The sequence below is a fragment of the Peromyscus leucopus genome, chromosome 1 (assembly GCF_004664715.2).
Source record: "Peromyscus leucopus breed LL Stock chromosome 1, UCI_PerLeu_2.1, whole genome shotgun sequence".
In the NCBI taxonomy this organism is placed as follows: domain Eukaryota; kingdom Metazoa; phylum Chordata; class Mammalia; order Rodentia; family Cricetidae; genus Peromyscus; species Peromyscus leucopus.
In genome coordinates, this window is record NC_051063.1 from 91076882 (window position 1) to 91104826 (window position 27945).

Genomic DNA, 27945 nt, shown 5'->3' on the forward strand with positions numbered 1-27945 from the left:
TTTGAGCAAACTCAGCCTCCTCTGTATCTGAGTATCCAAATTTGTTTTCAAATATTGTTTCCTTCATTCGTGTGTGTTATGTATGTGCACATATCTGTGGATACATGTACCTCTGCCATGTTAGGTATCTTCCTCTATCACTATCCATCTTATTGTTTGAGATAGCATCTCTCTTTCAACCCAGGCTCACCATTTTGGCCAAATTTGCTGTTCAGTGACCCACCGGTTTCTGCTTCCTCAATGCGGGGCTTATAGGCACATGCAGCCATGCCCAGCTTTTATATGAGATCTGGAGGGCCTGAACTCAAGTCCTCTTGCTTGTACAGCATCTCTCTGGCCCCAGTGTCCAAATCTTTAAAATGGGAATTATATGTCTGTATCAGAGGGTTATAGTGGCTAATTAGCCAGCTCTCCTGCACAGTGTGCTTAATTCAGTGCTCAGCATCTCTGCTATGATTATAATCACAGGTTTAACATCTTTGTTCTGAAAACCCCAAAGCTGGGATCCTCCAAAATCCAAAGCAGCTTGGGTGCTGACACAGTGCCACAAACAGAAAATTGTATATCATGAAGTAGCTGTCATACCTCCTGGGGGCGTCTCCCTGCTATAATAGTGGCCACTTTCCTGTGGTGGAGTCTTAGTCTAATCTTAGAGACTTCAGCAATAATGCTTTTTTGTTTGTTTGTTTGTTTTTTGAGACAAGGTTTCTCTGTGTGGTTTTGGTGCCTCTCCTGGAACTCATTCTGTAGCCCAGGCTGGCCTCGAACTCACAGCGATTCACCTGGCTCTGCCTCCCATATGCTGGGATTAAAGACGTGCACCACCACCGCCTGGCTATTTATTTTTATTTTATTATTATTATTTTTTTTAAATAAGATCTCCCAGTGTCCTGGAACTCACCAAGTAGGCTAGACTGATTGGCTAGGAAGCCCCAATTATCTGCCTATTTCCCCCTCCTTAGTGTTGGGATTATAAGCATGCGGTAACCACAGCTGACATTTTAAAAATGTGGATTCTGGTCCTTGTACTTTCCTGGCAAGCAGTTGACTGACTGAGGCATCTCCCCAGCACTCAGCAACTTTCTTTAAGAAGCTCCTGAGGGAACTTAGGCTCCCAGCTTCCATAGCCTGCAGTCTGGGAGCTGTGGCATTGCCTGTCCAGCCTCATATCAAGTGGCTGGCCTGTTTTACAATGCCTGTCCAGCAGTCCCTTGGGATGCAGCCCTCCTCCATTGCCACATAGATGCTCCACCCGTTGTCCCCCCATCTTCCTCAGAGTGTCATTTCAGAGATAGTTATTCATATCCTGAACCCCACAAGTGACGTGACTCACAGTGACAACCTAGGGAGACAAATACAGCTCTACTGAGGAACCTAGAGCATTAGGAACCTCCCTGACGCCAATCCGGCACAAACTGGTACTTGTGTACCTCACAGACATAAGTTTGTGTGATGGTTGATCTTCCTAACAACTTAACTGGACCAGTAACCACGTAGGACAGCAGGATCTGAGTGTTCTCAAAGCTGTTTCCAGAGAAGCCTCATTGAGGACCTCCCTCAACGTGCGGGAGCACCATCCACAGGCTGGCCTCCCTGACTGACTACAACAGGGAAGAAAGGGGAAGCGAGCTGAGCTACAGATGCATGTGTGTGTCTTCCAAAACCAGGAGCCAAAACACGCCTTTCCTTTCTTAAGCTGCTTTTTGCCAGGGATTCGGTTACATCAAGAAATGTGGCTGAGACGCTGCTTAAGGACAAGGTCTCATAGACGCAGCTGACAGCCTGAGGGCGGGGCCTTCCAGGGCTTGGCAAGGGCTGCAAGGGATGGGAAAACTGGACCCACGTCCAAGTGCCTGACCCTCTGTCGATGCAGAAGGGTGTAGGAGCAAAGTTTTTAAAGCATCTTTAGACACACCTTGCCACTTTCTCTTATCCAGCACAAGAAAATTTCCCCCAGGCTGTATAGTGCTTCCATGAGAGACCTTTTTTTTCTCTGCTCCCCCAAACTGCTTGCTGACTTGATGCATCACTCAGAATTTCTTGTTTAATGTCTCTCTTCCCCATTAGGTACCAATAGAGTAGAGGCTTTTTTTTTTTTTTTAATTTGTTATTTCAGCTATATTTTCCTGCCTGGTAGAGACCTTAGCATGCAGTGGGTTCCTTCCAAATGTTTGTTGAAATAAATGAATTAATCTAGGAAATGAATGTAGAGCTTTTCTATTTCCTTTGACCTTCAAATTTAATTAAAGGTCGCTTCAAAGTATTTATTATTTCTCTTATAAAAACCTTATTTAAAATAATGAAATGGATAAGCTTATGTGTGACTTTTTCTCAGGAAATGCTAGCCAGGCCTAGGGCTCTTAATTTAATCGAACTTTAATCAAGTTCTTATTTATGCTCTTTTAGATTCCAGGTCTTCCAAGATATGACATTTTGCCAATTTGGTGTCCTAATTTTCTTTTATCTAGGATTTAAATTTGAATCCTTTTTTATTTTAAAGCAGAGAGAATTGATATAGACTTATTACATGCCAGAGTATATGACAAATCTAATTAAAAATAATATAATCAAAGTAAAACAGAATAGAAATTAGTGACCCAAAATGGAGAATCTAGAAACTGCCCTGTATGAAATAGTCTACTCAAGTGAGCCTGAGAGGAAAGACTGATCACCAAGGGTGTCAGGACCACTATAATAAAAATACTGGATTCACACTAAACACCATACAGCAAACAATAGCTCTAGAACCAGATAGATACATCTAGATTATAGAAAATATCAAACATCTGATTAAAACTTTTGTTAAAGAAATGTTACCTGTCTTAGATTTGAAATAAGAAAAGCAACTGCAAAGGAAACCAGTTGAATTATACATCAATTAAAACCTCTGTATAATAAAAAGAACGGCACATGCTCAGTATTACAAATCTTAAAAGTCACAAATCTGAGACTTTCTGAGCGGTAACATGAAACCCAAAAGGAGAATTCCACTCTTGACCCCATGCGATGGGTTACAGTCAAGTTGCAGATACATTAAAATATTGTGCAAACCTATTCAAGTATAAAAGGTGTACATGAAACATGTTGCATGTTGAGACTTGGGTCCTGTCGCCAAGATATGTCATTATATATATCCACAAATATTCTGAAATTGAACATCTTTGTGGCCCGTCTTGTTCCAGTTTTCCGTTGCTGTGACAAGACAACTGAGAAAGACATTTTAGAGGGAAAAAAGTCTCCTTTTGGCTCATGGTGTCAGAGATTCCAGCCCATGGTCATGTTTCTGTGGGGCTGTGGCAATACTATATCATGGTGGAGTCATAAGAAGGAGGTAGTGGGTGGCTGCGTGCTGATATACCTTCCAAGTACAGACCTCCACAGGCCTACCTTCTTCCCAACTCCTGAAGTTTCCATTTCTTTCCATGAGTGCCTTTAGCTTTTTAGGGGACATCTAAGATGCAAACCATAACACCTGGTTCCAAGAAAAATAGCATGTCTTAAAAAAAAAAAAAAAAAAAAAAGTCCCAATCCAGCATTGTCCCAATTCACACAAGCAAAATGAAAAAAAAGTGGCTACATGGAGAAACGCTTTCTCCATGTGTGGTGCGTGGGATGAGGGCACAGGAACAGGTGTTTTTAACCTCACCTATTGTAAAGAAATTCCTCGTCATGGTTCCTGACAATACTGTGCCTCATTTGCAACAAAACTTCCCAAAACACAACACAGAGGAAACAAGGTAAGAAACGATCTTTGTGATCCATCTAGACCTCGATCCTTGCCTCATAAGTTACAGATCCACACCAATGAGACCTGGTTTCCTAAAGGTTTACTTTTGTCTCGTGAGTTCGATTTTTTTCCCCCTCAAGTGCAGAAACTCCATTAAGCCACCAGGGGGCGGCAAAGCCATTCACTTGGCTGAAGCCCTGAGTTGGCGGATCAGGGTTTGTCAGGTTCTTGCAACATTCATTTCTAACCATAAGGCATCTGGGACTCCAAGTCCATCTGGACACGCAGATCCACCACCTGCTCTAGTCCATGTTCCTTCACTACCCTGAGAGTGTGGATGGACCCAGGTGACTCTGCTAGGAGGCAGGAGGGGCTCTGGAACCAGAGGGCTGATTTAAAAGGAAGATATTTCTGATTTTATTTCTAGAGAAGTTGACCCGGTCTCTGTACCGGAGACCTCACAAACATGGGCCATTGTCTAAGCAAGAGATAACCAAGCAGAATGGATGGGAATAATTCAGGGAGAATGCCTGTCCTTTCCAGGAGATAAATATCTTTGAAAGTTCTGGTAATTCTTAGCATTCAGACCACCCTGGAGGAACAGAGCAGCGCAAATTCAGAATGATTTGTAGGAACTGTTTTCCACTTATGATTGCAAGGAACCAGTGAAGGATGTGGCTTTGCTTAGAATTTGTCTTTTCCTGTCTCTACCTGAACACTGGGCTGTCAGTGCTCTGGCTTGATTTATCGAATTAAACAAGTCACCAGCTAATTAGTTCATTCACGACTGTCCTTTGAGAAGGGGTGCTGGGAATGGGGATGAAGACTGCTGAAAAACAAGTCAGTTTCGACAGGCAGGACTTTGAAAGTAGGTCACCCTGGCTCTCCACCAGGCTGGGGAGGCTGGAATCCCATTAACCTCCATCAGGCAGGCTTTGAGGGGACAGGGAGGGCTGTTAGGGCAAAACAAAACTTGGCTGGTGTGGGCTCCCTAATTTGACTTTCTAATGAGATTTGGAAGAGGAAAGGGGAGTCGAGGGTTTGGGCTAATCAAAGGAAAATTCCTTTCCCTTAACAAGCCCAGAGTGTGGAGTGGAAAGGTTTTGGATGTTTGGGGGTTGAGTGTTTGCCATCAATTAATTTTTTTGTTTCCACTGGGTCTCAGGAAGTCTGAGGGATAGGTGAAGTGTGGGAAGGTATTCCCCAAATAATACTTCTTTCAAATTTTCAGAAAGCCTTTCACATCTTGGAGAAAGAAAAAGACAAAAGAGAAACAAAACCCCACCAAAACAAAAACAAAAACAAAAAATCAAAACCCACCTCCAAGCCACCAAAACACACACACAAAATGGGCTCTGCTTGGTTTTCACCCCTTCATGGCCACAGCCCAGCCAGCCCTTGGTCTTGTACAGTAGGGTTAGGTTAGCTGGATCATTTGAATCTGTGACTCTGCAACCTCACTCTGTCCCAGTTTATCCGCTGTGTGCAGGGTTCCCCGTCCCCCAGGAGAAGGTCATGACGACCTTCATGTCTGTCAATCTGAAGCACACTCTATAGCCTTGACTTAACTTCTTCGTGTCTTGGCTGGGTTGGGCCTAGCTGGTCACATTCTTCAAACACTCTTCTCTGTGTTTGGGGGAACCATGCTGTCTTTGGGACCTTTTTGCTGTTCATGAAGAGTGGGGACGCTTTGGGATTCTGTCCTAAGTCCTTGACTCTTATTCCTAAACACACACTCTCTCTCTCTCTCTCTCTCTCTCTCTCTCTCTCTCTCTCTCTCTCTCTCTCTCTCTCTCTCATTGGCTTTTGGGAAGTCTCTCATTCATTCTTGACTCAGTTTTGCATCTACAGAGAATTTTAGGCCTGAAATTCAGTTACATAACTAACTGGGGACTTGACCTTCATATACATGTTTTGAGGGCATCTTAACATGTCATGGTCAGAGCTGATCTCATGGGCTTTCCCGTCAAACTTCATCTAATGTCCCTGTCATGGGTGGGATTGCCAATTCCCTAGCTGGGTCAGCCCCACACCTGAGAGACATTTTCACCACTCTGCCTCCCTCATCTTTTTTTTTCCCTCAGTCACCACAGCTGGCGGCTTTACCTTCTACAGCTTATCACTGCACCTCTTCTGTTCCCCCTTACCACTGCCTTCCCATTGGAAGTGGCAGCTACCTCCCTTCTGGCTCTCCGCAGCTGCCTGCCTGCCTGCCTGCCTGCCTGCCCACCCTTCCCACCTCATCCAACTTTACATATTGGAGCCCCAGCGTTGCTATTGCCTTTTCCAAATGCTGCTCTGATCATATTCTGCTGAAAACTTTTCAATAAGTGTTTTAATTTAAAAATTAAAAAGGTTCCCCTTTTATTGGTATACTTATTATGCAGAGGACTGGGTTCCACAAGGACATTGTCATACAAGTACATAATATTCGTTGACCATGTCTCTCCTACCCCAACCTCCACACAACCCTATAATTCTTCAGTTTTTAATGTTGCATAGCTCGGCCCCACACGAAGTTCACCTTTGATTTCTGCATCTAGTTATGCAGAAATTAGAAACCTTTTAATGCTTAGAATGTGCTGTATTCCTCTTCATTTCTGACCTCACCATGACTTTCCTTCACATTTAGGTCACATTTGCTAAGTATCTTTCCCCCTGAACTGCAGGCCCCCAGGAAGAGATTCCCCCCCCCCCAGTGTCCTGACTCCCCTCTGTGGAGCCTGTCTGTGGAGACCTTAGTGAGTATCTACTGAATCAACGAAGTCTTCCGTTGTCATTGCTTGAAGGATTTGGGGTGAAATGGAGGTCGGATTTTGTTTCCTGTCATTGTGAGACAAGAGCCAATTTATTACTGATATTCTGTTATTAATTTCAGGCTGATCAGAAGCTTGACTAAAAGAGAGAAATGTATTAAAAAGTGAGAAAATGAATATGCCGTTACTGAATCTGAGGATCTTGTTATAAATAGAGGAGGTGGGTTAGGGCCACATCTGGATATGGCTGACACTCTCCTTCCACCCTCAACAGTCAGAAGGTGACGCTGGGCCTGTCACAGAAGGGGCACATCTGAATTTCAACATCTGTAAAAGGGTCACCATTACGGTAGACTGAGGTAACAGGGCTTTTGGCGGGCTTGAACACAAAGGGGTGTGTGAACAGAAAGATGTTAAGAAGAGGAGGAACACAGCAGGGTTGTATTCCTAAAAAAATCACTTGTGATGGTGCAGCTGATGAATCTGGGAAATTGTAAAATGTGCTGAAGTGGGTCAGAATGGGAGGTTGATGGAAGTCTGAATTGATGTAGAAGACAGCCAGGTAAGGACTGGCTTGTGAGACAGGACTGAACAAATGAGGTTTCGTGAGCACTGCACTTTCGAACTCCCCACATGAAGAAGAGAGGGTTTGTTTGTTTGTTTGTTTTTAAGATAGAGTTTCACTGTGTAACCCTTCCCAACTTAGGACTCACTCTGTAGACCAAGCTGGCTTCAAACTCACAGAGATCCACCTGCTTCTGCCTCCCACACCAGGCTAAGAAGAATAGGTTTGTGTGAAGATGAAGAGTCCCATTTTGGACAGGATGAGTTCAAGTTCAGTGTTGGCCATCTATGGAGAGGTATTTTCCAAACTGATTTATTCTCTCTCTCTCTCTCTCTCTCTCTCTCTCCCTCCCTCCCTCCCTCCCTCCTTCCATCCTATCCATTAACCATCTCTCTCTAACTCTCTCTACCTCTCTATTATCTATCTACCCATCTATCCATCTATCCATCATCTATCCATCTATCTGTCCATCTATATCTATCCACCTATCCACCATCTATCTATCTATCTATCTATCTATCTATCTATCTATCTATCTATCCATCCATCCATCCCATCCATCTATCCATTCATCATCTAGTATCTATCACTGGTCATTTACTCACCTATCTGGGATTGTGGTAATTTGAAACTGGTAGTATCCCCCTGGGCCGCCAAAGACTTCAGGGCAGATAACTCTCCAAGGGACAGAGTTGACAGAGATAGGAGAGGGACTGAGAACTGGGACCAGTGTAGGTGTGGTTTCCTATGAATCAGGATTGTTTAGAGTGAGCACACCTGTGTTTCCAGGGCATAGAACATATGGCGTTCAGTCTGCTGGACTGAGGGGCACAAGGGAACGGCCATGGTTAATCACATGTCTAAGCTGGGTCCTCTGTGGTGGATGGAGGACCATTGGGGGAAACAGAGGCCAAACCTATCTTCCCAAGAAGACAAGACTTCCCACATGGGTAACTCCTCCCTGGCTTGCTCTTCTGAAAAATATTACTAATTGTAAAGGCATTACTTGCATTAAGTGACAAGCTAGGTGGCTTCTAGGGCAAGGTTAGGGTGGGATAGGGAGGGCAAGTGTCTGATACTTACACATTGACAGGCTGCCAGGCTGGCCATTGGGCTTTGGCCTTGATGACAGTGAGGACCTCATCACTCTGCAAGAGAACCACACATACATTTCATGTAGAGATCTGGCTTTATGGCAACAGGAGAATTTGGTGGGATGAGCTCGTCTATCCCTATTTTTTCCATCATGTGCTGTGGAGCCATTTCTCCCCAGCAACACCAGGAGGTGGCACTGAGTGTCCAGTGCGTTGCTGTAATCTAGATATGAATAATCCCACTCAGTTACACCTGGATTCTTCAGTCTAGCCCGTCCCCCCACTGGGTCCAGCAGTAACCCAGACTTCACCTCTGTTGGCTAGACTTCCCTGTTTGCTCGGCATGAAGGGCTGAGTCATAAGCTCAGGGTCCAGACACTGAGAGGGGCCTGACTCAGGCCCACGCTGGTTATCAAGCTCTGTAGGGCAGCCAACATTTCAGCCGGAGTGCTGTCACCCTGAGGCACCCTCCTGCTGTGGAGACCCACTCCCACAGACAAGGACACCAAAACAAAGCCCTCATACCCCTTCCCCATGCGGCATCACTCTATTTTGATTGGACAATATTCAGAGCACCATTAAATTATAGGGGACCTCAAATAACTTCTGAAGAAGAATTTGAGGATTAGTACTTTGAAGACAAACATTATGTGATCATCACACAACAAAGGTCAGAATCTTGGGATCTTCTTTGACTTGACATTGAGATCGAGCTGGGTTTTTACTTTCAGTTACGCACAGAGGAGAAGGATGTCATGAGCAGTTCTGCAGAGCTCAGATTCATCCTCTGAGTTCAGAGACCTGTTTGCCTACCTCCCAGCTACTCCCTATCCTCGGAGGCATGCTTGGCAGGAGGTGTCTAGAACTTATTTGGGATGAATTGGTGAACTTCTCCCTGGAACTCCCAGAGCACTGAGAAAGCTGAAGTAAGGAACCAGAGAAGTACCCTAGTCAAATATTATAAAAACCCCTCTCTGCTTGAGAGCCTTGACCACAATCAGGAAAGGGATCTTGCACAGGCCTCCGAGAGGAAGGGGGCTTATCCAGAGCCAGTTTGGTCTGGACCTCTAGTGGCTTGGGTTGGATGAGGAGAAGGGCAGGAGTTGGTACAAGCTGACAGTTCACAGCCTCTTTCTGAGTGCTCTCTCCTTAGGCTGCTCACCGTGGCTGGAGGAAAGAGTCACGGTGTATGCAGATAACCCCACATTCACAGGTCTGCAGGAAAAGCATGCCCTGGCCTCCGGAGCGGTTCCATTTCTCACAGAAAATTTCTATGTTTGTTTGCAATGTGTCCCTCTGACATATCTTTGGGGAGGGACTAACAGAAGCTGTCCATCATGAAGTCACACACTGGACAGGAGTTATTTCTGTAATACCAGCTCTGCATCTCCCACAACATCCATGTCCACATGGGGCCCTCACTCTGCCTTTGGATCCACTCCTCCACTAGAGGCCCCTTCTATATCCAAGTCACATGCACCAGATACCTGATCTGATGAGGAACATCACCAGCTCCCTCCAGCTCCTGCTCCTCACCCCAGTCAGGATGTTCTGCACCCATATCCACACATCTGGAAAAGCTATTCCTTACCTGAAGCCATCAATGGCTCCCTATGACTTCCATGATGATGTCTTCTTTCCTATATTTGGACCATGTGGCCTTCATCACCTAGTGCTGGAACTACTTTCCTCATTGCCTTTTCAATTTCAGAATAATATGCACTTATTGTGGAAAATTTTTAGCATCACAGGAGCACACGATGTAAATGTTGAGTACATCCTGCTTCAGCATCTACTGCCTTCTGTCTCCTCTTCCTTCTCCAGGGTATTCCAGCTAGTACAGATCCTTCTAGACCTCTTACTATGCATATGCAACTTTGTGTGTTTGTGTGTGGACTATATATACTTTCCCTCACAGAATCCTCATTATACTGAGAGTCTTGCCTTGTGCCCTGACTTTTATATTTTTCTGAGAAATTTTCTTTCAGAACAGTCTATAGACTCCATAGGATATATACCAAATAGCATAGCTCACAATTAAAAATTTCAAGTGTTGGAAATCTTCAAATCATGGCAAGCCAGTTCAGGACATCGAAATGAAGCCCAAGATACCAGATCTGTATCCAAGTAATGAGATGCTGTCTACTAAGAAATAACTCACTAAAGAAATAAAATCAATGTGGGTGGAGTTGAGGCAGCCACGGAGCCAGCTGGCCCTACAGATTCACCTTGATTTACAATTAAATCATGGTGTTTGGGTCCTAGCTAATGACATATTGATTTTGCTTCTGCAGTATATTACCCAACAACAATAGTCCAGACCCTCCATTACTGTTTTATTTATCTGCTTTATTTTCGATGGATGTACAGGTGTTCTAAGGATGCTAAGTCCGTATGTGTGGGCAGGGCAACTCCTTGCTGTAAATGGTTTCATCTAGTGCTTACACTGCAGGCCCCATCTACAGCTGGCAGTTGGTTCTTTTTTGTGATAATTCACTTTATTTACTGAAATAAGATACAAGTATTCTGGGACATTCATTTTAAATGTGAAATATTTTTCTTGGGTATGAAAAATACATACCTGAGAATACAATCCCAATCCATAAGATCTTGAGTTAGAGAGGCCAGCCTGGGCTACATAAGGAGACTGTACTACTATCCATCCACACACCCAGCTATTTACCCAGCCAACCAACCAACACCCCTGCAAAACTAACAGACAAAACCCTACATGTTTTTGTTGGGCATCAATTTTTTTTCCTGATATAAACTAAATCCTATAGCATGCAGACAGGCTGACTTACCCATGGCCATATCCATTTTCTGATAAAAACTAAATCCTATAGCATGTAGACAGGCTGACTTACTCATGGCCATATCCATTTTTTGATATAAACTAAATCCTATAGCATGTAGACAGGCTGACTTACCTATGGTCATATCCATGGCACTCAATAAAATGACACATTCCTTTGTTTCTTTTTCTTCTATTATTTATTTCTCTTTTCTTTCTTAGAATTTTTTAAATCATAAAAACATGCTTAAGAGCACTGGCTGACCTTCCAGAGTTCCTGAGTTTAACTCCCAGTATTCACAGGGTACCTCACAACTATCTCTAATGGAATCTTATGTCCTTTTCTGTCATGCAGGTATTCATGCAACTAGAGCACTCATATACATAATAAATAAATAAATCTTTTTTAAAAATTAAAAAAATGCTTAAAAGTAAATATCTGTATATTTATATTATGTCAAGGATGTTTTCCTTACCTTTTAATTTTAATGAGTGTGTGTGTGTGTGTGTGTGTGCACACGTGTGCGCGCGCGCGCGAGTGTATGCTTGTGCATGTGTGAATGTGAGTGCAGGTGCCTTTGGAGGCTAGAAGAGTGCATCAGAGCCCCTGGAGCTGAAGTTGCAGGTGGCTGTGAACCATCTTGTGTGGATGCTTGGAACTGAACTTGGTCCTCCGGAAGAGCAGCCAGTGCTCATAATTGTGGAGTCATCTCTCCAGTGCCCTCTCTCTTTAAGACAAAGTCTTGCTATGTACATTGAGCTGGCCTTAAACTTGTGACTCCTGAGGGTTAAGATGGCAGGCATGTACCACCATGCTCCAATACACACACGTGTGTGCAATATATATATATATATATATGCCAATAACAGTTCATTAGTAGTGGGTATTTGTTTCTGTAAGTGACAGAGTAGTGTGAATTTGTGTGTCAATTTCACACACTCAAGTGTTCCCGTGTCATTGAATGATCCAGAGATGAAGACATTAAGACATTTTAAACTGTGGTTGGGAAAGGGCTAACAGCATCCAAACATTTCCCAAACTCAAAATGCCTATATTAATGAATATTTCCTGAAAGAATGTATACTCTTCCAGCTCCTCACAGCTTTGCACACCCCAGATACTGCTATCTTTTTTTGCTATTTACCAGTTGAGCAGGCTAGAAAGTAGTGTGGTCGAGAGAGAAAATTTGGATTCAAATCCTGACTATACCATTGCCTAATTCTGTGTCTTTTGGCAAGTCTCTTGACTCTGCTCAGTTTACTCTTCTGTGAAATGGGACTGTTAAGGGAACTACATGACACTGTTCATGTGACCTGTTTGTACAGGAAGCCCTCCAGGAATATCAGCCTCACTCTGTAGGAGCATTCACAGTAAGCTGGTTGGCCTGGAGATGCTCTCAGTTCAGAGTGGAGATCACAGTTGTAGCTACCCTTAGCCTCGGGAGAGCTTCCTTGGGTACAGCCAAGCTCCAAGTCTCCGTGAGCAGCTGAGAGGAGGTTTCTGTGGTCAAGTGTGCATGGATGGGATCCCTGGAACTCTGGGCATTTCATACCCTGAAGAACAACAGGCTTAAATTCAGAGTAAGCAATCTATGCGTCAGACTTAAATGAAAAGCTTGTTTTAACAAGCCTCTGAGGCACAGCCAGGATCTTTCAAGGATCCTTCGAGAGCCCCTTTACACCTCCCACAGGGCGCTTTTCAAATGAAGTACTTGAAGGCAGCCACAGGGTAGGCCTTGTTTGGATGCTGTTAGCCCTTTCCCAAAGATGTGCCAATTAAAATAAACTCCCCCACAGAAACTGCAGGTCACCCGTGTCTGTCTTACATTTTGCTCTTGGTAAACACATTGGAGGATGTGGCAGCTGTACTCACACCAACAGCTACTAGTGCCGTGTGGGAAGAGCATAGCCCTAAACAGGCTGTGGGGTCAGTCAGAGCGGAGGCATGTGGGTTCATGCTGAATGATGACCGGCAGAAACGGCATGAGTGTGGGAGGTGGGAATCTGGGGGCAGGGCAGAACCTTCACCCAGTGCTGGTCATGCCCACAGTCAGAGACTGGCTGAGCCTGTCACCTCCTCCCTTCCTAGCTTCTAGTCTCCTCTTGGCATCTGTCTGACTCCTTACTTTTGACCTCACCTCCCAGTCAGACACCAAAGCTGTTTCCATTCTCTGAGGCTTCCTCTGCTCTTAGCAGCTCTGAGGGTGTCATCTCGACACCAGCTTGGGTACCATGCCTGAGGTACCAACATGCTTGCTATTCCCAGGAAGACAAGTAAGATGGAGCTGGTGATCAGGGGGAGGAAGGAACTGGAACAAGCAGCTGTGACGTACGGTTTTGATATGTCAGGCTATAGCTTTTTAAATTGTCATGACCCACTGGGATCATGCGACTGAGTGTGAAGGTTGTGTGATTCTGTGAAAGGCTTCAGAATGTACAATGACCAAATGAGTGCACAGTGAATTAAAAAACAAAGGCCTAATAAATCCGAAGTGTTCCTGGATGCGCTCACCTGCCTCATATCTAGTGCCTTCACTGCAGCCTTGGTTCTGAACACAGAGCAGAACATCACACCACACAAGGTCAGTGAATGCTTGGCTCAGATTCAGAACCATTGTGTGTTAGGAAATGCAGTGTTGTTATGTATACAGTTTTCTGCTCTTGTAGAGACACACTGGTTTAACCATGGGAAACAAAGACAATATGTTCCTATTCTCATCCCTCAGCCTATAAGCATCAAATTTATATATTTTTCATTGTATTGTATTACAGTATGTGATTTTTATAGTTGCTATTTGAGTTGCTGACTTGATTTTCATAAAAATTTATTAAACTAATTTTAGTTTTGGATAAGAACAGAATTTCTAGCAATTTTTTGAAATGTCTATGACTATACTTTAGCTATTTGTAGTATATATTTATGTGAAGTGGCCTTCTCAGCACCGACGATTAAAATATCAAAATATCAGTCAGTTCTGGAAAACATTGAAGATGCTCTACATCCCTCATAATCAAATATCCAGCAAAAGTTTAATTTTTTATGTTAAAACAAGCAAGCAGAGGCACCCTGTCAGTGTGCGATTGGTAAGATTACATGTGCTCAACAAATTGTTTTAAAATGAGACCTGTTATGGGTTATTGTCAGAAAATGGGTTGTATACTTATCTTAGTTGCCTACACACCCAGAGTTGTGTAAAAATTTTTCCTACAGAAGGGGTGAGCAGAAAAGTTTAAAAAACTGTGTATCAGGCAGCTTGCCAATTACCTGTACATAGTATCCCTTTTAATCCGCTTTCTACAGTAGCAAGACAGGTATGTATTTTTTTTTAATCCCCTGAAACATTTTTATTTGGCCCAAGTTGTTTTCCAGTTAGGCATGGCTGACTCCAGATCTCCCTGGTGCACAGGAGCTAGGGGTAGGGGTGGCCTGAGAGAGCTGGCCTCACTCTTCACACTGTCCCTTAGGTGTGTCCTAGAGGTTCTGAGTTCTGAATACCAAGCTCCAACAGGAGGCTTCGTGGACGGTGTTCCCAACAACCTTCAAGGTAACGCTGTCTGGGGTACCAGTTTTGATGGGAACAGTGGTTGTTGGTGGTCTGTATGGGGGCGATGAGAGGGGGGACAGACTCCTGGAGATGGAGAAAAGTTTCTACTAAAGAGAGGAAACCCCTAAAATACCAAGTGTACCTGTAGTGACTCTGCCCCCACCTCACATCAGCATGTGTCCATTAGTCAAGTGACTTCTTCACCTCCCCCTAGGAACATGGGCCCCAGCACAGGATGCCTGACCCCACGACTCATGTCTTTCTACCTGCCCGACACACTTCCTTCTCTCCTTGACACACTTCACTTTGCCCATTTTAGCTGGCACTCCTCTGGTCCCAGTTTTCTCAAGGAGCCCCTTCCACGAGACACCAGCCACTGGTTCTCTCTGAGGAACAACCTAGAACCCTGGGTGGAAATCCCTTGAGCGCTGTTCGCCTCCATTATCTGCTTCTGGCCTTCCTCAGAATTCCCATTGACTCTCATAAACTTTTCATGGCTTCTGGCTATGCAGATAACTTTGCATCCCTTGGTGGCATCCCTTGATGAACAGCTGGAAATGAGCCATTTTATTAGGTGATAGCAGGACTGTCATATCTTTAAAAATCAATTATGCCCAACGGTAGCCTCCCATCATTTTTGGCAGGCTTTGGGTTTATTGGGTTATAAATAAGGACAGGAATTTTCTGGTGGCACTTTTCAGTTTGTCCAGGATCTCCTGGGTTCTTCACTGTGGCTCTCGAGGCAGGCAGCTATATGCTCCGCAGATCTCAGATGAGGTACCTAGGATTCATTTCTCCTCTGAAGCTGGTCTTGTGGAGGACATCAATGACCTCTCCAGGCCAAAGGCAAAGCTGCACCAGGAGTACTCAGCAGTGCCTGGCACAAGGGACCGCTCTCTCTTCCCCGGTTGACGCTCCCGGGGCTGTCTCTTCATATCCTCGCCATTCATTGTCTTCTCCAGGGACCCCCTTCACCAGCCTATAAACATAGAAGTGCCCAACCTTGGGCCTCCTTTCTTCATGTTCTATCCACTCTTCCTTAGTAATTTCACCTAGTCCAAGCCTTACACAGTCAACTATACACGAGGACTTTTTGTTTAAGATTCAGTTTTTTTTTTTTTTTTTTTAAAGATGTATTTATTTATTATGTATACAGCATGTATGACTGCAGGCCAGAAGAGGGCACCAGATCTCATTATAGATGGTTGTGAGCCACCATGTGGTTGCTGGGAATTGAACTTAGGACCTCTGGAAGAGCAGCCAGTGCTCTTAACCTCTGAGCCATCTCTCCAGCCCCTTAAGATTCAGTTTTTATATGTGTGTATCTGTGTGTGGATACACAGGAGTGCAATGCTCACGATAGCCAGAAAAAGGTCCCAGATCTCCCAAGCTACCTGACAGGGATGCTGGGAACCGAACCCCATCCTCTGCAAGATCAGTACTCACTCACAACTGCCCATCCTTCTCTCCAGCCCTTGTACATGAGTTTCAATAACGTATGCCAACCTTGCTTCTGAGCTCTAGATTTGTATAGCAGCTGTGCAGCGTTTCACCTGGAACCAAACCCTATCTTCTCTCCCGAGTTCACATCCTTCCTGAGCCATTTTGTGGTAATGCCAAGATTCCAAGTGGTCACCCATGAGGTCTCATACATCCCACGTCCAGCCCAATCAGCACATGTTGTCAGATCCACTTAGAAAATGTCCTCACTATCTCGGCTACTCTCCTGGCTGCCCTGGCCTATGCCACCATCATCGTTTTGGATGACTGTAACTACTACTAGAGGGTCTCCTTTGCTATGCTTTGCACATAGCCTGAGTGTCCCCTGAAGGCCCATGAGTTGGAGGCTTTCTCCCTTGGGTGGCAGGGTTGGGAGATGGGATGGACCTCTGGGAGGTGAGGTCTGGTGGGAGGAGCATATTTGTTAGAGCCTGGCTCTAGTTCTCAGGAGGAGATGCTCATGAGGTGCGGCAGGGCTACTTAGTCTTTCTCTGGAAAGTGATTCTCTTGTGCCTGTTCCTCACATCACCTCCTTCCATGATGGGACTTTCACAGGGAGGCTCTCATCAGAGGCAAGTTGTTGCAGGCACCTCTATGAATGTGGTAAAAAAACAAGCCCAGACCCTTTCTATAAGCCTTTTCCTGTGTGGCAGCCATATCATGCTCTTCTTCTGAAATCCTCTGACCTTGAAGCTCACAGTGGTTGGGGAACTTGCCAGGCTCCTGTGATCTGCTCTCTCTTCCCCTTACCTCTCTGACTGCATCTATTACTCTTCTCTTCCTTCTGTCCCAGCAGCACAGACCCCTTGCTGTTCTTCCAACATGCCAGGTGCACTTTGAACTTGCTGTCCCCTGTCCCCTCACTGCCATGTGCACTTTGAACTTTCTGTCCCCTGTCCCCTCAATGCCATGTGCACTTTGAACTTGCTGTCCCCTGTCCCTCAATGCCATGTGCACTTTGAACTTGCTGTCCCCTGTCCCCTCAATGCCATGTGCACTTTGAACTTGCTGTCCCCTGTCCCCTCAATGCCATGTGCACTTTGAACTTGCTGTCCCCTGTCCCCTCAATGCCATGTGCACTTTGAACTGCTGTCCCTCAATGCCATGTGCACTTTGAACTTGCTGTCCCCTGTCCCCTCAATGCCATGTGCACTTTGAACTTGCTGTCCCCTGTCCCCTCATGCCATGTCCTTGCTCCCCTGTCCCCTCAATGCCATGTGCACTTTGAACTTGCTGTCCCCTGTCCCCTCAATGCTGTCCTCCCCGATTCCAGAGTGCCCATTCCTTCTCCTCCTCCAGTTCTTCACTTAAATGTCTCCTTCTCAATGAAACATCTGATGTCCACAGGAGTTCCCTACCTCTCCTGCATCCAACACTGCTGTTCTTTTATCTGAATAGATTTTCTCTGTAACATTTGCCACGGGGCAGCTTCCTGGGTATCTACTTATTTACTTTTCATCCCTTTCTGGAGGGGCAGCGGGAGGGGAAGGGCTTTTGTTTTGCTCACTGCTGTACTGTCCCAGCACAAGCTCCATCAGTGTTGAATGAGTGAGAGGCTGGGATGGACAAGAGGCTGGGGTCCTTTGCATCCCCAATTCTCTTGCACTGCACTGGCCTATGTTGGGGTCCCGGGCTGTGACACCACAGTAGTCAAGCTGGGTATCAGTGGGAACAGTTGTGAGCAGCAGCAGCAGCAGCAGAATGGCGTGAGAACTGCCGGGCTGTCAGAGAAGGGGGAAGGGCACGCATAGAGGCTGCTTGATAACCCAGGTGTGATAGTTCATGTCGCTTGTCAACTTGAGAGGACCTAGAATCTCCTAGGAGACAAACCTCCAGCATGCTGCTGAGAGAGTTTCTAGATTGGGCTAATTGAAGTGGGATGATTCACCCTGAATGTGGACAGCACCATTCCAGAGCTGGCCCCAAAAAAAGAAACTGAGCAGAGCGCACCAGCATTTGTCTCTCTCTGCTTTCTGGCTATGGATGCCCTGTGACCAGCTGCATCAAGATCCTGCCACCATGCATTCCCAGTCATGGTGGACTGTACCCTCACAGTGTGAGCCAGAATAAGCCACCTTCCCTAAGCTGCATTTGTTGGGTATTTTGTCATTGCAATAAGAAGTAACAAATGTCTGTGGCTGGGCTCACAGGTTTCCAGTCATCTCTGGAGCATCCCAGTGACCCGGCAGGCCACATGCAAGTGCTCATTCGCTGCCTTGTCCCCTCGGGAAGCAGCTGCCATCCCAACCTACCATCTGATCAGCGATTTCAGAGCTAGAGAAAGTATCTGAAGCCCATTCTCAGATCTGCGCAGAAGCATTTCACATTCAATTTCTTTTCAAACACAGCCTGTAATTCCAATGGGAAGACCGCATAATGCTTGCAGATAACAATTTTCCTGAGATGTTTTTGAGGAAGTGGCTTGGCAATCATGGAGCAGGAGAGGACAGGTCCTTCGAGCAGCCCTGGCCCAGCTCACTGATCCCTATGCCCCAGCCAGGGCTGTCTGGGCTGGGCTGGCAGCTCTGAGGTCCTGCACCACACCAAGCCCTCCCACCACCTGCGCTGGTCACAAGCATCCCCCCCAGCTTGCCCGCTGATTGGGTATAACTTCATTTTCTGGGTTTTTATCATGTCCTTATTGTGTTTGCGACAGTCCACTTGTCCTCTGGGTCTGAAGAGAAGGGTGGAGCATGTGCCTCACTCCAGTGTCACCGGACCCTTTTATCTGCTCTTCTGAAGCTCCACCTCTCTCACCGTCATCCCGTCTCCAGTGAAGAGGGAAACCTTTGTGCCAGTGCCAGTGCCACCGCTGAGAGGTAGCAGAGGGCCAGGACAAGTGACACTCATTTCTTGGGGCCGACAGAAAATCCATGTGGGACAGAATGTACAAAGCAGGGGTGTTCTGTTTTCAAAGAGGAGCAGCTGCAAGAAAGCCAGGGCGGGCTCGTAGAGGGTGAGCCACACCTCACACCAGTGCTGGCCGAAGACGCCTCCATCCGTCCAGAAGGGCAGCCCCTCTTGCTCTGCATGGGTGCACCCGTGTGATCTCAACGGTACAGCTCTTGACATCGCAGTCCTGTTTCCCAGCCCCACCTTGCATCCCAAGGGACAGGTCCCATCTCTGAAGCCTGTGGTAGAGCCAATGAGCTGCTTAACCCATAACTTCTGTATACACAGAAGGCGTGCAGGGAATATTTAAGGGATGAATATGAATTAGTTAATTAAATCATTAATGACAAGCTAGAGGAAGTCTTGGCCTTTGCTGCCCTTGGGGGGAAGGGTTGCTTAAAGGGTCTTGTTCCAAGGGAAGAATTTGTGAATAAAAGGGAGCTGTGATCAGATGTGTCTTATTAGAGAGGCCTGCTGGCAGCTGTGAGAAGTAGAATTGAAGGGGATGGTGTGGGGTGACACTGGTCAGGAGGCCATTGTAGTGTCACCTGGGGGACAGGGAAGAGAAGTGGATGGGCAAAGTGGGAGATGTAGCACATATACACCCAAGGTAGACTCACCAAGGGCTGATGGCCATGGGCATGAAACTGAGAGGGTCACGGGACCTCTAAGGGGAGCCATCAGGGGCAGCTAGACCTATGAGGCTGGCATTTAAGAAGAGAACCAGGAAGGAGGTATGTGTCTTGGCCATAAGCATGTGAGTGGTTGAATCACAGGACACTGGGAGTGAGGGAAGGCAGAAAGGAGGATGAGGAGTCAGGAGCCTCCAGAAAAATGCTCAGAGAGACGGAGGACTCCATCTGATGCCCCATGTTGTCTCGCTGTCCATTGCTATCCTTCTGCCTGCTCACCCTGGCTACCACTGCCCACTTCTCATTGCCACTGCCAGACATGCCCATGAAGCAGGTTCAGGAAAGAAAAAGAGGGCAAGCTGTACAGTCAATAAACCCAGGCACCTGCCTTTGTAGGGCTCCCGGGGAAAGGGACCAAGGAAGTGGTGGTCACTGGAGGACCGTAGGGTTACTTTCCAGGACAGGAATGAAAGGTATCTGGGCAATTCTGTAGTCAAAGGGTATAATCTAATGCAGAAGGGGAACTGAGGCTCCAGGACAGAGAGGCTGGGCTTGGGGGGTTATGGATTCTGAGGGAAGGTAGGAGCTAGACCATCTTGTGTAGGGAGGAAGATGTCTTCCAGCCTTGCGTGGTTAGGAAGGTTGTGGCAGAGTGTGGCAGCTGTAGGTGCCATGGTTCTGGGCATTGCTGGGGGCTGATGGCAAGGACCCTTTAAGCCAGAAGTTGTTGACTAAGTACTTAATCTATGGCAGGCTCAGCAGCTGCTGAAGACACAGCCCTGAAAGCAGACCCTTGTCCTCACAGAGCTTTCAGAGTCGGGGGGAGGGAGAAACAAATGAGCAGGGACTTCGTAGCTTTCTGTCACTATGACAAAATACCCGAGGTAAATAATGTATAAGTAGTAAAGGTTTATATTGGCTTGTGTTACAGAGGTTTCTGCCCATCATTGGTAGGCCCTGTTGCCTTGGGCCTGTGGTAGCACTGGTGCCCTCTGGTAGGAGTGAGTGGTAGAGAAAGCCTGTTTACTTTATTGTGGCCAAGATCAAAAGAGAAATGGGAAAGGGCCAATATCCTATTATCTCCTTCACAGGCACACACTGCCCATGGCTGAACTTCCTTCTATTACGCTCCACTACCTAAGGGTCCTACCACTTCCGATGGCCCCATAGGCTGGATCCCCACAATGGTCTCTGGGGGCACATTCCAGGTCCAACTAAAGCACACAGTATGCAAAATAGCTTGCTTCTCTTAGGGGTACAAATCAAAGAATGATGACAAGGAGGGTCACAGCTGGGGAGAAAGCAGGAGGTTCCAGCCTTTAGTATGTAGGGGAAGCCTTAATTGATTTATAAGGGATTGGTGGTTGAAGATATGGATGCTAACTTACATGATAAAGGCCAGGCAGGCATTCTACCCAAACACAAATATATCTTACGTACCAAAACATGGTCTTCAGAACTGCAGAATTTAAAAAAGATGACAGGACCATTGTTAGAGTTATCTGAGAAGAGGAACCATAATTGAGGAAATGCATCAGTAAGACTGGGCTGTAGGCAAATGTGTGGGGCATTTTCTTAGTTAGTGATTAATGTAGGGAGGACCCAACCCACTGTGGGTGGGGCCACTCCTGGGCAGGTGGCCTCGGGGTATATAAGAAAGCAGGCTGAGAAAGTCATGGGAGCAAGCCAGTAAGCAGCACTTCTCCATGCCCTCTGCTTCAGTTCCTGCCTCTCGGTTCCTTGCTCTGTATTCCTACCCTGACTTCCCCCAGTGATGAACTGTGATGTGGAAATGCAAGCTGAAATAAACCTTTTCCTCCCCAAGTTGCAATTGGTCATGGTGTTCCATCACAGCAACAGAAACTCTAACTAAGACAAGCATATTTGAAGAATGAGAAAGAGAAGGATAGGAAAAAGCAAAAATAATTGCCTAGAATCCTATCATCCTTACTCAGCAGCTGTCACTAATTTCATATAGTCACTTACATATCTTCAACACTGAGTTGGTGGCTGTGTGTGTGTGTGTGTGTGTGTGTGTGTGTGTACACACCTATACTAGAGTGTGCATGTGAAGAACAGAGGACAGACAACCCTGGGTTTTGGTCTCACCTTCTACCTTATTTGAGGCAGGCTCTCTCTTTTGTTGTTTATAGACCAGGCTAGCTGGCCTATGAGATTCCACGGGTTCTCCTATCCCTGCTTTCACCAAGCTTTACACGGGTTCTAGGGATTGGAACACTAGACCTTGTCCTTGCACAGCATGTGTTTTACCCAGACAAGCCATCTCCTAGCCCTTACCCACGTTTTTTTCTCAACTGGGACATAATGAAGACTTTTGAAAGTGGCATTGTGTGAGACTGCTGCAGTGAGCTTTGCTGATCTCAGAGCAGTCCGCAGGTGCACGACACAGCAGCAGCCAGGGAGGGGGGCAGACAGATGGACAGGAGAGCCAATGAAGGGTAGAAATCCTAAGGCAGCGCTGATGGATTCTTTTCTTGATCATTTCAAAGCCTGCTAGTCTTTATTAGGAAAAGAATGTCTTTCAAATAAAAGCAGTTTCAAAAGCCCGTGAGAAGTCACCATCTGAACATCAACAGCTCGCCTTCCCCAATAAGAGCGTCTGACTCAGGCATGGTCGTCTTGGCAGCCTGTTTTGTTGGGTCCTTAAATATAATAACATTTCGCTTCATCATCTCCTTTTATCCACTGATTTCCATAAAAAGCTTTCAAATTATTAAGTAATGAAGCTGCAAATGACCTGGATGGGAAGTAAGGAAGCCTTCAGGTGCTCAGCACATTAGGCGCAAATCAGATTCCTGGGAATGTTGCTTTCTCAAATGGGGCTATTTAAATGCAAAGCAACGGCTCTACTAAGTGGTAGGACCTTAACCCTTTCCATTCCTGAGACTCTCACACAGCTGAGGTTTGAGCTGATTTGGGAAAGGATGGGAGAAACTTTGGGTGGTTGGCTGGTCCCAAGTGGAGGTTCCCACTATGAAGTCTGGATGCTCACACATATACGGGGCATCCCTCTTCCAGTCTATCTGCAATTATGCAGGTTCCATGGGAGAGAATTCCTCTTTTATTTATTATCATGACACCACAGAGCAGAAGTTAAGAAGTACGGTGGAATTGGGCAAATGAGGTCCCATCTTTACGTGTTGTGCTTCATTAAGAAAATGGCTATCCCCTCTGAGTTTGGTTCTTTGTCTGGAAAACACATTTACTGAGATGAGATTCTTGGGTGAGCTGGGCTGGAGGCGGGACAGGGCAGTAGATACCATCCCCAGCCTTGTGGAGCCTGGCATCTAGTGGATCAGTAGCCTGCATCAGGATTAAGTGAGATAATGGGTGAGAAGCCAGGCCTGGTGAAGAGGAGAAAGATGTGCAGACTCCTCCCCATCTTCCCAAGAGCAATTCTCCCCACTGCACTGCCTTCCAGGAAACCCGGGATGCTACCTGTTGTCTGTCATGCCTGGCTGTCTCCAGGCTTGCACTTTTGTGCAGGATCCTTTTGCAATTATCCCTTGTACCCTCAGCAACAGTCCTTTTGAAAACCCTTTCAGATGCCCTCAATTCCCAAGCCATCTTCTTCCAGGCCCTTGGTCACAATTCATTCCTTGTTCACTCACACGTCTTTACACCTGATGTCTAGTAAAGCACCCATCTCCTAGAATGAGCTTGTTCGAGCATACTGAGTGGAGTTCAATAAAGGAAATCTTTTATTCCCAAAACTTCATGGACATCTTAAGAGGATCTGGACAGTGTAACTGTGACCTGAAGGAGTGTCACACTACTGGATTTCACAGTAGAGGCAACAGGATCAGAGGCCTCACTATGTTTCACTGTCTCCCGGGATCTGGGAGATGCTGGGGGTCTATGACCCCTGTTAATGTTTTCTTAGCTCTCTGTGGCACAGTAAGCATTTTTCTCTTTTGTAGCACACGCTTATGATGGATCATCTCAAAGTGTTCTAACGGAACATCATCAGGTGATTTCAGAAGCCAGGGCACATCTGTTCACAGTCTCCAGGCCCATCTACAGTGCCTCTGTGGGCTGGGGACAGGAACAGTGATCAATGGGGCTCTTAGTGATTAGGCATTTATTGGCTGGGTAAACTGTCTCAGAGCGAGGTTACATCCTCACTCATTCTAGAGGCAGTCTCCACAAGTGAGCACCCAGGGGAACCAAGGTCATCCCCAAGTAAAGGGATGTTCTCAGCAGAGGTCTTCCTAGGAACTACTACCCAGCTCACTGTTCTCCCTCTGCCCCTTCTTGCTCTCTTCATCTGTCCCACAGCTGTGGTTCCCAAGGATGTGCCCTTGTAACATGGTAGGAATTGGACTCCCAGCACCCATGGGAGTAGTTGGAGGACAAGAAGAGACATAGCCAATCAATCAATGACATGGCTCCCAGGTGGAGCTCAAAGAACCCATGTGGCAGCATGTGAATGTGTCAGTGGTGGGAGAATAGTGGAGAAATGAGTCTGTCTGCAGGATGCGGGTGTCCCAAAGGACCCTGGTGTCTGGGTGCTGAACTGAAAGGTCTGGGTCAGGGTGATGAGCTTTGCATATGGACTGCAAGCAGCCATTGAATTTTTACAGAATAGCAGTATCCTTTATATTAGAGCTGTGGTCCAAATTAGCATTTAAGAGGGCTTGAAGTTTATCTGCGTGATTATTGTCATCATTATTTTGCTTTTATAGTCTTCCAAGAGCTATAAGCCAAAGGAATTAATATCTACTTACTTTTACACATATTTAAATAGTAATACTATGATGAAAACAATTACAACTTAAACTTGGGTACTTGAGAATCAAAAGTTTGCCCTGTAAAATAGGTCTAACATCTTTCAAGCTTAGGTATTACTCATTTTTGTAAGAGCATGGCATTGGAGCTTGGGTTTTGAGGCTCTGTGGCTTCAGTGTGTAACCTTGGGCATGCTCCTGGACTCCTTGAGCCTTGAACTTCCTAGCTGTAAATGATAATGACCTCTACCTCACAGGCTCACTACAGGCAGAACTGAGCTCACACAGTTCTAACATGCTCAGTAAACAGCAGCAGGCCAAGGGGCTCAGCAACAAACGGTGTTTCCCCTGCAAACTCAGTCTGATCCAGGCCTGGAAACTCCAGGTGTCTGCGTCCATCCCTATGAATGGCAGAAGAACAGGGTTGCAGGTAAGTTACTTCCAATAAAGAGCCAGGTAATTTGCTTAAAAGCAAGCAAGCCAAATCCAAGCCCCAAACACACAGAAGGAAAGGTTAAAAGTGGAAAACTACAAGGAGTTGAGACCAAAATTTACCCTAGGGAATTTTACATTTAGATGTATTCAAAAATGAAATAAATATTCCTGTGGTAGGCTAATCAATGCCCCTCAAAGATAGCTACATCCTAAGCCCTAGATGCCGAGGGTTCTGTTTTATATGCCCCAAAGGTAGGTTGAATTCATGCTCATGAGATGGGAAGATGCCCTAGGTTATCAGGGGGCCCCAAATATAAGTGCATCAGTTACATTCACATGATTGTGAACACATTGCTGAGAAGCAGTCCGTTAAGGGAGGAAGGTTGTTTTGTCTCACAGTTTGAGCCGATACAGTCCATCATAGATGCGAAGGCATGGAGGCAGGAATGTGCAGCTGAGGGGGCTGGATCCTCACCTCATATCTTGGTGGAACAGGAAGTAGGCTATAAAATCTCAAGGCCTGCTTCTTCCAGCGAGGGACTTCCTCCTAAAGGTTCCACAGCCTTCCAAAACACGCATAAAGGTCTTTCAACTTTTCAAAACAATGCTACCAAGTGCTGAGAACTAAGTAGTCAAACTTAGACAAATCCTTCACATTTAAATCACAATAGTGTCATTAAAAGAGGGAGGTACAGGGAATGTTGCCTGAAAAAGAGAAACAATGCTTTTTTGGAAGCCTGCTGGAATGACTGACCACAAACCAAGGAATTAGACACAGCAGCCAGGGCCAGAAGCTGCAGGAGCCGCCCCCCCCCCCCCCCCCCCCGGCTCTGCCACACTTGACTACACCGAACTATAAGAGACTAAGAATATATGCCAAATTTGGAGTGATTGTGATGCCAGCAACAGAAACTAACGGAAGATCTGTAAGCCTCACTTGTGTTTTGAGTAAGGAGTGTGATCCGCCAAAGGCAGAGGTTGAGGATCATGGCCATTCAAGACTGAAGAGCTGGCTTGAGTCCTGTGCTCCTGCACTGCCCAGCTCTGCTTCTCTAAGTCCCATGCTCTTATCTCAACATGGAACTCAAGTTAACCTAAACATTTTAAAGTTGTGGGATTAAATGTTAGAACACTGTATAGACTATAGAGCTACGCAAACTATTGTCATTATTTTCTTAATATTTTTATTAACTCTAAGAATTTCATGCAACATATCTTGATCACATGTATCCCCAATTCTTCCCCCTAATTCTTCTCAGAGTCATCTGTTTTCCTCACCTCCCACCAACTTTTTTGTTTGTTTTGAGGCAGAGTCTCTCTACATGGCCTTGGCAGGCCTTGAACTCTTAGAGATCCACCTGCCTCTGCCTCTGCCTCCTGAGTGCTGAGGTTAAAGGCATTCGCCACCATGCCTGGCCCATGTTTTTTTTTTTTTTTTTTTTAAGAAGAGACATCTCATGGCAATGTCCTGGTCCTCTGGCTCTTACAACCTTTCTGTTCCTCTTCTGCTCTATTATCTGAGTCTTAAGTGTAGGGGTTGTGTTGCAAATGTATACATTTGGGGCAAGCACCCTACAGCCTGTTGATCTCTGCATTTTGACCTCCGTGGCTTTCTGTAATGAGCTCCATCTGCTCTAAGCAGAGGGCTGTAATCAAGATACCTTCTCTTAAGGAAACAGTCCAGGGACTGGAGAGAGAGGTGGCTCAGTGGTGAAGAGCACTGGCTGCTCTTACAGAGGACCAAGGATAGGTTCCCAGCACCCACATGGCAACTCCTACCAGCTATAACTCTAGTTCCAGGGGTTCTGATGCCCTCTTCTAGTCTCTGCAAGCATTGCACACATGTATGTGTCTATATGGCAAAACTCATATACATTAAAAAAAGGATAGCTAAGGGTTGTATAAAAATCGTCATTACATCCTCATCTGAAGTTCTTTTAAAACTTCACACATTTCAACTAGAACCCACCTTCATCTGCTTTCATTCATTCACCCTTTCATTTGTGTTTTGATTGCTCCCCACAGCCCAGGCTGCATCTGATGATATTTTTATCAACTAGACATCTCTCTGATACAATGTTTTCTTTTCTTTGAAAAGAAGATATTGATAATTCCATCATCTCTAACTATTGGACAATTTTCCTATACTCAAAGTTTCCTGAAATATAAATCATGGAAACAATCCATGCTCCAAGCTATGACAATAAAAGTAACTCTTCAAGATTGTTCACACATCTCTGTCTCCCTTGGTACTGCATAAAGCAAAGGGGACAAAAGAAATAGCTTAGAGGTTTAAAGTTAGATCCTATCAATAATTTTTCCCATTTGTAATTCAGCTGACTATTTCTTAAGCAATCAGTCAAGGATTGCTGTTTCAATGGAAACTGTGTGACCAATTTGTAATAGATTTTTTACCCTTATTGTAAAGTGTGTTCATTGTAGAATATTCAGAAAACAGAACTAGGCAAAAGAAATACCATCAAAACAATTTATAACTCCACCATTACAGATAGCCACAGTTGGGTTTTATATTTTAAGCCAAAAGAAAAAAAGAAGGCACACTGGTATCTGAGTACGACATTTACAAACACCCAGGCCCTCAGTTCGGACTTCTATCTTGCACTTGGGTCCTGCTGATAGTGAGCGAAGCTGTCACATCCCAGAGTCTGAGAGATCATGGGAATGGCCTCCACAGACACTTGAGAGGGGTCCTGACACCCCGTGGCTACCATGGGGCCTTCATTTTGCCTTAGAACAGTGCAAAGGCCACCTAACTTAGTTTGTACTTCCTCACTCCCCCGTCCCAGCCCATCATAGTGTGCTCTAAACAGTGCATTTGATTAGGCCACTCCACCTCTGGAGCCGCTCCTTATGCTTCGCCTCCACACTCATACCCATCTTTCTTTATTCAGGACTCTACCCTCTTCATCCTCATTACCAGACCAGCTACTAAGACCTGAGTGTGGCCCATGTGCTAGTTATGAGTGTGCTAAGATGTAACCTACATTTCCCAGGTGCTCTGAGGTGGTGGGATCTGTCTCCCTAAAATGTGGTCTCCTCCTGTCACTCCTCACCATGAGTGCTTCAAGGAGAGGAGCAGGTGTGAATCCACACAGCTCTATTTCTCTTCCCCACGGCTCAGCACAGGACTGGGCACACATTTAACAGGTGAGCAAATTGGCAGTGGCTCACCGCATCTTCAAACAGACTTCATCTTGATTTGCTTATGATGCTCTTGCCTGAAGTGGCTTAGAGAA

General features: G+C 45.7%; 1 protein-coding gene across 1 annotated transcript in view; it reads right to left on the reverse strand.

Moving 5' to 3' along the window:
* The window catches only part of Spon1 (spondin 1), a 286372-nt gene that overhangs the window by 14837 nt on the left and 243590 nt on the right, over positions 1–27945 (reverse strand). Inside the window, exon 7 of the mRNA XM_028875878.2 lies at positions 8132–8196. Within this exon, the coding sequence (XP_028731711.1) occupies positions 8132–8196 (65 nt within the window). The remainder of the gene's footprint in view (positions 1–8131; positions 8197–27945) is intronic.